Source organism: Mastigoproctus giganteus, chromosome 6 (assembly GCF_048544385.1).
Source record: "Mastigoproctus giganteus isolate SK-2022 chromosome 6, ASM4854438v1, whole genome shotgun sequence".
Taxonomy (NCBI): Eukaryota; Metazoa; Arthropoda; class Arachnida; order Uropygi; family Thelyphonidae; genus Mastigoproctus; species Mastigoproctus giganteus.
Genome location: NC_143580.1, coordinates 219,207,468 through 219,220,657, shown reverse-complemented (window position 1 = coordinate 219,220,657; position 13,190 = coordinate 219,207,468). Strand labels below are relative to the sequence as shown.

The 13,190-nt window shown below is 38.7% G+C and overlaps 1 protein-coding gene across 1 annotated transcript in view; it reads left to right on the top strand.

Moving 5' to 3' along the window:
* Positions 1-3,590: 3,590 nt before the first annotated feature.
* LOC150084994 (uncharacterized) overlaps positions 3,591-13,190 on the top strand; it is a 61,155-nt gene continuing 51,555 nt past the window's right edge. Inside the window, exon 1 of the mRNA XM_090376428.1 lies at positions 3,591-5,271. Within this exon, the coding sequence (XP_090232554.1) occupies positions 3,591-5,271 (1,681 nt within the window). The remainder of the gene's footprint in view (positions 5,272-13,190) is intronic.

Genomic DNA, 13,190 nt, shown 5'->3' with positions numbered 1-13,190 from the left:
CACCCCAGGACAGAACAGTGCTACATGGTAGTGCGCATTTGCAATTTGTAGAGTGAGTTGTTTAGAAGAAATATAACGCCGAGATCGCGAAAGAGATAGAGCAAGTTTATGCCCAGAGAAATTGAAGTCTAACTTTAATCTCGTTTAGATATGAGTGTCATTGAAGGTAAACATTGGAGCAGTACACGTTTTTGCAAGATATAAGGTGGGACTGAATTTTAGGGTTTAAATTACTAGTGTTCATGATCGTTGGAGCCCAGCATTAAAGCAATTAGCAGTGGAAAATGATGCAAGAAAGCAAGCTTATACAGCATCAAAAAAAAAAAAAAAAACACGACACCTCCCATTTTACCTATTCAGTCCCTCCAATAGTTTTAGTTCTTCCTTGAATTTATATAAGCTATCAACTTCCAGAATAGATGGAAGTTTGTTCCAGCAATCAACCATCCGCTGGCTAGAGGCAAACCTCCGCACATCTATTCTGCAACCGTCCTCCCTCAATTTCAATTTGTGTTCCCTCGTGTGTGTGGTTTTGAGCAAAAGGAAGAATCCTATCAGCATTGAGCTTGCTCAAATCATTCAAAGCTTTAAACACCTCAATAAGATAACCTCGCAAGTGCCTAGTCCCCAGACGCTGCAATTTCCTGAACTGAAGAACTTTCTTGGTAAGAGCACCCCTTTGTGCCTCTTACCAATCTCGTTGCCCTTCTCTGTATCCGTTCCACATCCTTTCTAAAATGAGGCCTCCAGACTTGTATACAGTACTCAAGATATGGCCTGACCTTGCTTATATAAGGGGATAATCGCCTCCTTATCCCTTCTAGTAAAATTCCTGTATATCATTGACAAAACCCCATGAGCTGGCCTGGCAGCCTGTCTGCATTGCTTAGAGAACTTCATATCTGACTGTACAATTGCGCACTGGTAGTTTTCATTTTACAATACCCTGAGCATATTACCACACAGTTGGTACATTACTCTGGGGTTACTGATAACCATATGCAGTACTTTGCATTTATCAGTGTTCAACTTCAATTGCCATTTCTCAGCCCATTTGCCCAACTTTTCTAGATCCTGTTGCAGTAACGTACTTTCATTAACAACTCTGTCAACCTTTGAACCGTCTGCAAACTTGGACATTAAGCCTGATATGCCTTCATTAATATCATTGATAAATATTGAAAACAATGGGCCAATTTTTGTTTTCTCAATCTGAAAGGTGGAATACAATGTACTGTCATCGAAAAATTACGGATAGGATTTCCAGTCAGTGGCAGATGGTCATTAATATACAATATTAAAAGTGTGGGAGAACGAATTGGATCTTGGGGAACACCAATATTAGTGAAGTTAGTCAGATCCATTACCTGTAGAGAAAGAGGTCACAGAAAACTTTATATACGTTTTTAAATTCTTCATGTCACTTCCTGTGTTAAGATATAGATGAAAAGGATTTTTAGGGAAAAAGTTAAATTTTAATGATCGGCTATTGCTTTAATCCATAGTTTTTCTTTTAACTGGATAAATGAAGGCAATATCCCACATAGAGCTTTTTTTTTTTTTTTTTTTGTTTGTTTGCTAATTTGCCTAACCCATTGCGAATATTTTCCATGCTTTAATTTCAGTGTGAATAATAATTGCATTATCACACAGGATGAGTTTTTGAGATTTGCACCATCTTACTACAAACTAAATGGAGGAAACGGTAACCTATAAATCAACAAGCAAGTCGTGTGAAATGTTTATTCTGAATTAAAGTCGAATGGGTATGATATGTTTTTACTGTCATAATTGTCATATTGCATTAACTTCTCTCATACCAGAAGTGACGTCACCAAAGTCGTTTATGAAGAACTCGAGAGCAGTTTGGTTCCTTTTGTTTGCCGGGAGGAAGCCACTTTAGAATTTGACATGCAATTGTCATTCACTAATTGATTTAATGCATTATATTTGAAATATTTGTTCTGCATACTTACGAGTGTATATATGATCTCGATTTTATTCGTTATGAAATTAAACTACCGTACTGCAACGAAATAACTTTAATCAATTGCCAGTGCCGGACCAAGGTATTCCCAAAAGAATGCTCTTTACTGTCTCCTCCTTTTACAATGTCTATACAACCACATTCATCTTTTCACAAATTACAATACAGCTAGGCCTCGCATAACGCGAGTTCGATTAACGCGATATTCAGTTAACGCTATTTGAAAAATGATACCACTTTACACGATGCAAATTTCCAGTTAACGCGATCTTTTTTTTTTATGCGATAGTTGAAAACGATTTGAATCGCGCGTTAAGCTTACCGCGAGTCGTACGGTCAATAAACAAACGTTTGCCTGCTGCCCGCCTCGGTGTGTTCCATCAACCATCGGAAGAAGACGTGTTTGTCTCCTGCTAATAAAGTCAATACAGACTTGCATTTAAAAATTCAAATTTTTAAATGAGCCAGGTGAAAATGTTACCGCGAAGGCGATAACGAATTAGATGAAATCTTTCGTATCGCATAAACCTCAAACAAAAGGATTGATGTTCTCCGCGATATTTATTTTGCCAGGGCCCAGAGAAGATTGTTGTCGGCTATCGGAAATTGATTGATGAAAAGAGAAAGTCAACACTGTTCAAATATTTCCGCAACAGTAATTTCTTCATTGTGTATTTTATGTCAGAGGTTCACGGCGCCTTTGATGTCTTAGTAATTTTTTTCAAGGCGCACCCAGACCAAAAGAAATGCCTAACAGTTTCGTTTAGTAGTTAGGTCCAAACAACTTAATAAGAAATGCTGAAACTGTGAACTACCTCGAGCTAGTAGTTCGCGCGGTGTCCGACAGATGTCGAGTATCGCTGTGTTTCCCTCGAAAATTTAAAATATTCCGCGGCGCACAGTTTAAGAACCGCTGTTTTATGCAATAAACATTTAATTCCATAATTATTTTCATTATCTTTTACAATATATAAGTTATTTAAAAGGTATTTTTAAAATTCTTTATGGACATTCCAGAAGGTCAAGGACCAATTATAATTTTTCCTATTGGTTATGATATTCGATTAACGCGTTTCCGTTTTGCGCAATGAATTAATGGCGTTAATCGAGGCCCGCCTGTACTGAGAATTCTTGAAGTCCTTTCTGTACTGTTATCCTATAAAACCATTGAGATCTCCTTTTCATAGACAAAACTAATTGTCCCTTATGAATTTGTTCTTTCACAACGGTCAACCTAATATTGTACCTTCAAGTTTTGATTTTTATAGCGGGTTTAGCAATGTTATAGCAATGAGTTCGTTGAACTTGGATATTAAGCCAAAGTTCGACCCAAAATTAACTTGACCGGCCATATCTGGATGAGTAGAGTGAGGTTTTTGCTTGAACAATGGAACAGCCAACATACCTTTCCAATCTTGTCCCATGAAACTTGGTGTGCCCTCTTGAATAAATTTGTGACATTCAAAGCAATGTTATCAGAGTTATTTGAATCCATATAAATTTAGATTAATAACATCTAAATGATCTTATGATTTTGATGAAATCTAGAAGTGTGACTTTTAATACTTACCTTTTTCTTCTTTTATTACAGATTTACTATACAATGGGAGATAGTAATGAAAGTTCCAAAAAGGTTTCCTTCGAGAAAATAAGTAGTATTTCCAATCAAAATGGGATTAAAAAATCAAATCTCCACACCAGTAATGAAAAAGAATGTCTAAATACATCTGAGGATTCTGTTCAGTTTTCTCAGCAAAGCAGCGAAAACTCAAGTTCGCGTGATGATTACTCTCCTCGCTTGACCAGTATTGAAAATCCAAACGTTATTCCTCCAGAATCACGTGCATCTATGCCCATAGACGAATTATTAGGATTCAGAGAAACGCGTATGCCAGATAACATCCGTAGAATGTCAGAAGAACAGCTTGGTTCAGTAGCTGAACAAGAAATCTTTTCTAATTTCAGTGATTGTAGTAGCGAATTACAAAATTCTGTTGGAGATTTGCCATCTTTTCCTTCCAGTTCGAATTCCTCAGGATATAATGGAGAATATTCTGATTATGTTCCTGACTTTTCTGATATGTATAATGAATCCTATACTTTTTGGCAACTACCAGGGCAAGAAGGTGAACGCCAGACTAGCAATGAATGTATGCTGCCTACTGCAGCACCGCCATCGAGCGATAGTTCCATGTATGATTGGTTTAATGTAGATCGAAACTATCAGTGGCCAACCAATGATAAATCTATCGAGCGAAATAGATTTTCGTACATGAATCCGTTATCTTTGTATGTGCCAACTGCACAAAATATGCCCGCTCCAAGAGCCACTTTTTGCCCTAACTTGCAGCAGTTTGCCCCCTATTCGATACCGGACACCATGATTGCCACAAGATCCCAAGCACCAATAAATTCACTCCCGATGTTAGGAAATAAATCGCTGAAGACTGCTGTTCCAATAAATCTGCCATCGTTTTCTACTACGTTCTCATCAAAACCATCTGTATATTTGCCGAATAGTGAAATATATCAATCACTGTCTACTGCAGAGAAAACAGAACTTAATTGCCTGAGAAATTATTTCCACAAAGACAAATCAGCAACTCCCGAACATTTGCCACTTGTTGCTGCTGCTCCTGCAATGTCCACTGGACGTATTGCTCCGCAAGAGTCGTCTCCTGTTGCCCGTATTGTAAAAGTGGATAATCCACCGAATTCCAAACTATTGCCTCCAAATATGCATACGATTAAATTGCCTCTAACGTTACCTCCATTACTAAAACCAGCTACTCCACTGAGGCAAGACAACCGATCTCAATATATTCATCTGACACATTCTCTCCTTCCTGCAACTTTAGATTTTACCGTATCAACTGCAAATGGGCCAATCTGCGCATCTACGATACCATCTTTTAGCAAACCAATTAATACAGCAACTAATTTAAAGTACAGCAAGCCATCTTTAACTTTGTTCCATCCGTGCGTATCTATTTTGGAAAAAAATAGGGTTACTTCAGCCGTGCCTAAGGCATGCCAGTCAACCAGTGTCACTTATTCTACAGAAGGGATCTCGAAATCGAATTACACCGGAAAAACTGTTCGCGAATTGCTGCAAGAAAAACATCAGCAGAATCCAGACGACAAGGGCGACCCAAAAGTAACAACCGTAATCGAAAAAAAATCGGAAAGTCAAAGTGAATCCTCGCCACGACCTATTAGCACATTACTCAACTCTAACGGAAGTAATGGAAATACTGAGCCAGTAGACAGTACAACTTCTGTAGGTAAGTTAACAATAACCACTATAATTAACATTAAACCATATTACATTTATTGAATGTTTTTGATTTGGTTTATGTGGTAACAGTAAGCCAGATGGCGGACTTTTCTTTGGTGTGAGATTTTGTGACATAAGCCCATATAGAGCTAGTCAGTTTAAAACGTCTCTTCCATAATGCAGTATGACTGATGACTTTTGAGATTTTGATGAACATCATGGCGAGATTCAATCTTCCTTACGTTTCGAGGGTACAGCTCTAAAACGGTGTTCCCAGGCCGGCCGCTAGTTAGTACACGGACCGAACCTATTGGTAACTCTAGGAGGCTTCCTGATCAGCTAGTGTTTAATCTTGTTACCTCTACTCTGCCAGATAGTGACTGGAGGAAGTCCAAGTAGCGTATGCGGATGGCATTGTCGAGGCCACGTTATGTCGAGAATCTGGGTATATTCTTACCATGTGTACGCCATATCAAAAAATTTCATTACTTCATACAGCATATCCCCCCCCCCACTTTTTCTTAATATTGAATTCACCATGAATTCTCAAACTAATAGAGTAAGCTTATCCGCGAAAAGATCTAAACCTCCCAAACACTTGCTAGTTCATTTCACAAATATACGTGGTCTCAATTCTAATCTCAACGATGTCCATCTCCACTTGCAGTCTGACAAACCCCGTGCACTTCTTTTGATCGAATCTCAGTTACCGGTTGATTCAAATACTGCTCATCTCAGTTGCCAAATTATTCACTGCATGATTCCTTTCACCTCAACAAAGGTGGTACTTGTGCATATGTCCGTTCCGATATTCCCTTGGCTGATTCACAAAGTTTATCATTCATTATGTCTGTACAAATATGTGTTCATTGCTTTTGTGCCCTCATGGGTGGCACAGTTGGTATAATTACTGTCCTTCCCCACATGGGTGGAAAAGACCTGAGTTCGAATCCCGTCCACGCGAGGAATTTTTATAGGCATTTTTCACAATGCGAAACAGGGTTTGTCCTACAATTTCCTACTCTTTCATTAAAAATTGTCTGTTTTTCAGACAATTATTAACTAAAGAGCCGGATATAATGTTTTATGAAAATCCACCCATTAATTAAGGTTCCATGTCTGTTCTTGCGACCTTAAGAATGACATGGCTATTCCCTGGCAGAGACTTGGTAATTTGGCATCTCCTCTTTTCGATCTTCTCTGGCTTAAAATCTCTCTACGTTATTGTGTCAAATTCATCTGTTGTCTCTACCGTTCTTCCAACTCCACTAATCACCTGGACCTCTTTGACTTCTCTCTTTGCAACTTGACTTTCTCCTGCCCAACTTTCCTAACGGTGAGGTAATTTTCCTTGGTGATTTTAATGTTCACAACTCCAGCTGGCCTTCTGTTTTCTAGTCACACTGGCCCCAGTCGGTATGACTAGAAAACAGAAGGTCACACCGGTTGAGGTGACTGACGTAGCCGACAGGGAGAAAAAATATATATGTACGCAACTGTTTCTTGGCATAAGAAACTAACGGAAAGAATTGCAACGAATTGTTTTTGAAAAATAACAACATCGTATTTCCTTTCTTCGATATGTATTGTACCTACCAACCAAAAATCAAGAAAATCCATCTATTGGAAGCCACAGTGGAAACGGTAAAAAAAAAAAAAAAAAAACTGGCGTAAAACTGATAACACAATCCGCATTTAAAAAAAAAAAAAAAGAAAACTTCAGTTTACTTCAGTCACCTTGGTAACGCTGACGTGAAACTACGTCAATCACCTTGGTAACTGTGACTTAGCTTCAAAGTCAATTACGGCTCTGTAAGTTGATTCGTTCTAGCCAGCTGCGAAACGATCTGGCGCGAATTTCAAACGTATGGAGAGACGCGTTATATAAATCAAACGAATTTTGCCGACTGTTTTTGCGCTCATAATTATAAAAGTGCAAATATGATCGTACATTTTTGCTGTTTTTGAGTTAATTAATAGTTTTTGCTGAACTTGAAAGGTAGGAAATCAAAGAAAAATATTCTGTTTATGTATATTGAGAGTTTCAATTTTGTATATTGAGTAGAAATTTCAGAAATAATTAGTTTCTATCATGAGGCCGGGTGTCTGATTTCAATAAAAAATTACGCTAAAAAGTGCAGGCCTCAAGTGGGGTTAATGGTTGTCTGTTATAAAGTGGCCATTTTGGTTGGAATAAATCTTACATTATCCACACGCTACCTAAAACATTGATTTATGACTAGTGTGAACCTCGTAATAATGAGCAATATGGTGTAATCTCAAGTTCCTAAAATGTATTACAGCTGGGACTTTGCATTACAGCTTTTCAGTGCTAATTACAATTCGGAATAAAACGTGCCAGCTCCACTCAACAAGGAAAGTTAAAAAAAAAAAAAAAAAATCATTAAGGTTACCCGAGGACAACTCAACCACTGGTGTATTCTGAATTGCATATTTTCTCTGGTTGGTTTGCTGTTTTACTGGATGAAAACCGAAGTTTCTGAGAGAACAAAAAAAAAAAAAAAACTCACTTTGTTCGCGCTTGAATAGACTAATGTGGCCACTGAGTGAAAAAGCCAATGAAAGTTCCTCTGGTCACTGATAGGATTCAAATCCAAGCCTTTTCTATTTGGTGTGGGGAGTATTGTCCATCAGTATTTGAGAGCTTAAGAATATAGTTAATTGTTAGTATAACCAAGAATTTTTGTGCCTCCTCCCACCCCTCCTTCCACCAGCTGATAAATACAGTAAACCCTCGATTTAACGGACTAATAGGGGTGAAGGGGTGTCTGTTGATGCCAAAAGTCCATTAAATCACAGTGGTCGTTATTCAGTATCTGGAGCTGAAGGGGAATCCTCAGCTTCAGATTCTTCTGATATGTTCACAGATTTGCTTGTTTGTTATTTGGTTTTTAGGAGCATTAGCAACTAAGGCCATATTGCTCTGGGGATATGGGTAGTCATTCCCTGACTTTTCCGCATCCTCCATATTTGGTGGTCACGGGCTCGAACCCCTTTCTAATCAAGAAGCGTGTGTTAAGCACTGCTGCTCCTGCCCACCTGGCTACGGAGGCACCACAAATGGAGGTACTAGTGTCATCTGTTTGCTTGTAGACGGTTGAGATGTACAAGCAGTTGGAGGTGAAATAGGAGTGGGAGTCGGTGAAGTTTGCTTAAAGAAAGCGTCCAGCTTCAGTTGTTTGCCACTCTGTTTTTTCTTAATAATGATCGCCCTGAACTGCCAAAAATGTTCATAGTAAGGAACAATTTCAGGGTCAGAAGATGTCCCTATGTAGTGGATGGCGATGTCTGTGAGATTTCTCACTTCAGACAGTGTAGGCCGTGCTGGTATAATTTGCTCTTCCTCAATGTCGTCTTCTTCCGCTCTTGCCATATTGAACCTCGTCCACAATTTCTTCTTCAGTGAGGACTTGGTAGCCAGGATCACCTTTATCATTTTCAAGCCATTTCAGAACATCACCTTCAGTTGTTTTCCGGTTGCCAGCATTTACAAGGGTGTGCCGAAAGTCATTTGCTTCAAATCCTTCCAAATCTGGTTAATATTGTACAAAAACTTCTTCCAACCATTTGTCAAAGTCGTAGTCTTCATCTCCTTCCAAGCAGCTGCAAAGTTAAAGAGCACAGACTTAACGTTGTAGGCTCATAGATTCTAAAGTGTCCTGGCTCCTCTTGTGTCTTCTTCTGCATCTTCTTCATCCTCCAACACAACCATTACTTCCTATAAAAAGTTCTTCTTACACAGCCTCTTGCAGGTCGCAATTATTCCTTGGTCTTTTTCATTGGCTGAATAACTGAAGTTGTGTTAGGAGGCAAAAAAAAAGACATTTTAATTCCGCCATCCTTACTAACTTCTCAGCACTAGGATGAGCAGGGGCATTGTCAAGAAGCAACAATTCCTTTACTTTATCGAAGGAAAATTTCAGAACATCTGTCTGGAAGCGCCTCACATCAGGGACAAAGTGGTTGAAGAACCAGTCAAAAAAAAAAAAACCTCTGAAGTAAACCACGCATAGGGCGCCTCCGTAGCCAGGGTGGAAGGAGCAGCAGTGAGAAGCACACGCTTCTTGATTAGACCGGGGTTCGAGCCCGTCACCACCAAATACGGAGGAAGCAGAAAGGTCAGGGAATGACCACCGCATATTCCCGGAGCAATATGGCCTTAGTTGCTAATGCTCCTAAAAACCAAATAACAACAACAAACCACGCATTCTTTGAGCTGGTGTAAATAACAGGCAACTGTTTCATAAAGAAACCTTTAAGATTGCGAGGTTTCTTTGATTTCCCTACTTGCATGGACTTTGGGCGATGCAAGCCATCAGCATTTGCACAAAGGAAGGCAGAAATTTGCTCCTTATGTAACTTGTGATCAGGAGTGGTGTGTTCATGTTTGTAGGCCAGCGTATTTTCAGGAACAGCACGATAGAACAGGCCAGTTTCATCGGCATTGTAAACCTGTGATAAAATAAGACCCTTAGATTTAATAAGTTTATTTATAAATTTTCTAAATGGCTCAACTTCTGAAGTGTCTGCACTTAAAGATTCACCACATGTTTTTTTGTTCACAATGCCATGCCTTTTTCTAAAACGACAGCCACCCATCACTTGCTTTAACATTAAGTCCCATGTGTTTTCCAAGAGTTTCACATGTAGATTTCAACTCAAAACTTCGTACATTAACGCCACTAAATCTCTGTTGAACATACCACTTATACGCAGCTTCTAAGTTTTTATCTTTCGCAACTTTCATGTGTTTTCTACTCCCCTCTGTAGAACCACATTTAGAGCTATCAACACTGTATTTTAAAGAAAAACTTTGCAATTTGGCTTTTGGTTTACAGATATCAGAAACAGTTTGTTTTTTTTCACGCCGTAAATTTCACAAACGTACTACTGATTGCTCTAATTTCTGTGCCACATTTAAGTTCACATGCTTTTTTTTAACTCTATCACTTGATGCCATTTTAAATTGTAAGGATTGCAAAAATTATTTAATAAATAAAGTCACAATTCAGAAATCACAGAAACACTCTGTAAAAGAATAAGAGAAGTTTACCTCAATATGATATGTAGAACACTTCCCGGGGGCTCACATCTGGTGAGTATGGGCTTGGCACACCCAGGATCCTGAGCTGGATATCATCTCTCTCTCTCTCTCTCAGGGGAACTTTTTTTTTTTTTTCCTGGTGCAGCATAAGCCTCAGGCTTCCTTGCACCATATGGCTATTAATAATAATAATACTCTCCAGAAATTAAAATGAAAACAATTAAAAAATCGAAAATCTGACATTATAGTAAGAAATAATTAACAACATTTGATTTTTAATTATTGTTAATTATTTCTTACTGTAATGTCAGATTTTCGATTTTTAATTGTTTTCTTTTTAATTTCTGGAGAGTATCATACGGAAGTGTTCTACGTATCATATTGAGGTAAACTTCTCTTATTCTTTTACAAATATTGATATCAATATAGAACGTATTGAGCATTATAGCTCTGGTTCATACTATCAGAAACACTCTGACTGCACAATAGCTTGAAGCAGACTGAGACCGAAACAAAGCGAGTCAGTAGACCTGCAGTTTAGTGTCCTGAGTCACTTCAGCTCTCAAGTCATCGCCTGCTCTTATCTGTAATCTGGGAAAACAGCTATTTGAACACATTTTCAGAAAGAATAAAAAACAATTTCCTGAATTTGATTATAAAAATAAAAGGTAATTATGGAAATAGGTAATTATTACTAATTTTTAATTAATAATAACACTGAAGTTTTGTATAACCTAAAAAAAAAAAATGGTCGAGATTAATATGTACATTACTGTATTGTTATTTGTCCGGTCCGTTATATCGGGTTCTGTTAAATCAAGGGTTTACTGTATAAATTAACAATGAATAAATAGATGATCAAATTCTTCAAAATAGGTGTCCTGCTCACTCATTTTTGACTATTTGAAAGTTTAAAAAAAAAAATAACAAAACAAGTAGTGTTGGTTCAGGACCCATTGTGACCTTACTTTTAGAGCTTCTGAAAATATGAATGCCTAGGCGGCAGATGATATAAATCTGGCATTGACCTTGCAGATTTTTAAGTATTGACACTCTTAATGCTATAAATAAATAGTGATCAAAACAATTGGTGGATCACTGCACAATCTGTTGGATGTTTTATCATACAGATATCTGTTGTTGCTGCCATGACAACACTAACCAATGGACTAATGTGCAGTTGTAAATTGAGTTTTCCAGTAAGTACATGCCTCAGACCGTGCAAATTTAGGTGTTCAACTGTTTTTGGTAAAATAATTGGCCATGTCTCAGATGAATCTCATTCATGGACTACGCCATGTTGATTATCATGGTGAAGCATCTGATAGATTTACCCAACTCTACCGCTTGGAAAGTTGGATAAATCTATCAACTCTCCAAGTTGGATTGGGATCACACTGCAGTCAGATGCTTGTTGGCTCCCAAAGTGGTGTGACTGAGGAAACTAAAAGTCATGCAGAAACAGCCCCAGGTCTATCAGTGCCATGTGTAAGATTTTTTGGTGTGCCCTCTCCAACTTGAAATTTACAGCAAATCAGTGAATTTTTGGAGCCTTTTGCACCCCGTAAATTTTGGTGCCCTGTTCAGGGGAACCGCTCGATCATGCCTTAAGCCAACCCTGCAGAGGTGTGTGTGTGTACACAGTTTGGTGGCATTAGTTTCTATGATCATACAGACCTCCATATTATCAGGAATTGGACCCATGGTCCTTTGTTATGCTATAGCTGTAGGCAAAAAGGGTTCATTCTGATGGACAGCAGTGTTCAATCTGTAGGTCACAGCTGGTGAATGATATGTTGGAAGGTTCAGGTGTTGTTTCTATGGATTGGCCTGCCTGCTACCCTGACCTCATCAGGCACATCTACAATGCACTGGGAAGACTTATTGAAAGTGATCCTGACTATTCAATGAAAATCAAGGAACATTTGAAGAAGGGTAATGACTGATTTCCAGAAACTCATTTGATTTTATCAATGCATCAGAGATGCAAAACATCTGGTAGTAACCAAGGGTCCATACTAAAATGGCTGTTTGTGCACATGCTATCTGCAATAGTGACAAAATCTGTAAGCTGACAGATTTTGCTTCTGATGTTCCAGTTAAGCTACAATTACTATTCTGGAGTTGATTTCACCCACAGGTATTGCACTTCTTCCTGTGGGTGAACTATCTTGCCATAGTTTGACAAGGAGAGGGTGGTTATAGTAGGGTTTTTTTTTTCTTCTTTTTTTTATACGGTATTTAGGTCTGGGCAAACTGAGTATGGGGTTATTGTATCCACTGGTTTTGCCCTACCTTCAGTGGATGCATATATAGATTGGACTAGAGGCCCAGCCCTACATGCCAGGGTACCAGCACTGGGCAGCAGTTGTCCAAGTGATGGCTGCTCCCTGGTGGCAAAGAGACCTAATACACACCACACACTTCACAAACACACACTACCCATATGTCAAGCCCGCTTTAAGTTCTGTATATCAGGACAGTGATGCCAGATGGAGATGGACAGTTGTCTGGGGCCATCATGAACAGGGTACATACATACATACATGTTGTTCTGGAGTTGCTTTGAAGTTGTGCCCATCATGCCTAAAAGAGTCTAACAGCCAAAAAGCAGGAACATCAACTTCATCTGGATCAGACCATGATTTTTTATTATTATTACTTAATATGGTGCAAGGAAGCCTGAGGCTTATGCTACACCAGCCAAAAAAAAAAATTCTGAGTTACCCTGAGAGAGAGAGAGGGGGGGGGAGAAGGAAATCACCAAGAAAGAGAAGAATGATGATATCTAGCTCAGGACCCTGGGTGTGCCAAGCCCATACTCACCAGATGTGAGCCCCTGGGGTTAAAAATACATGTGA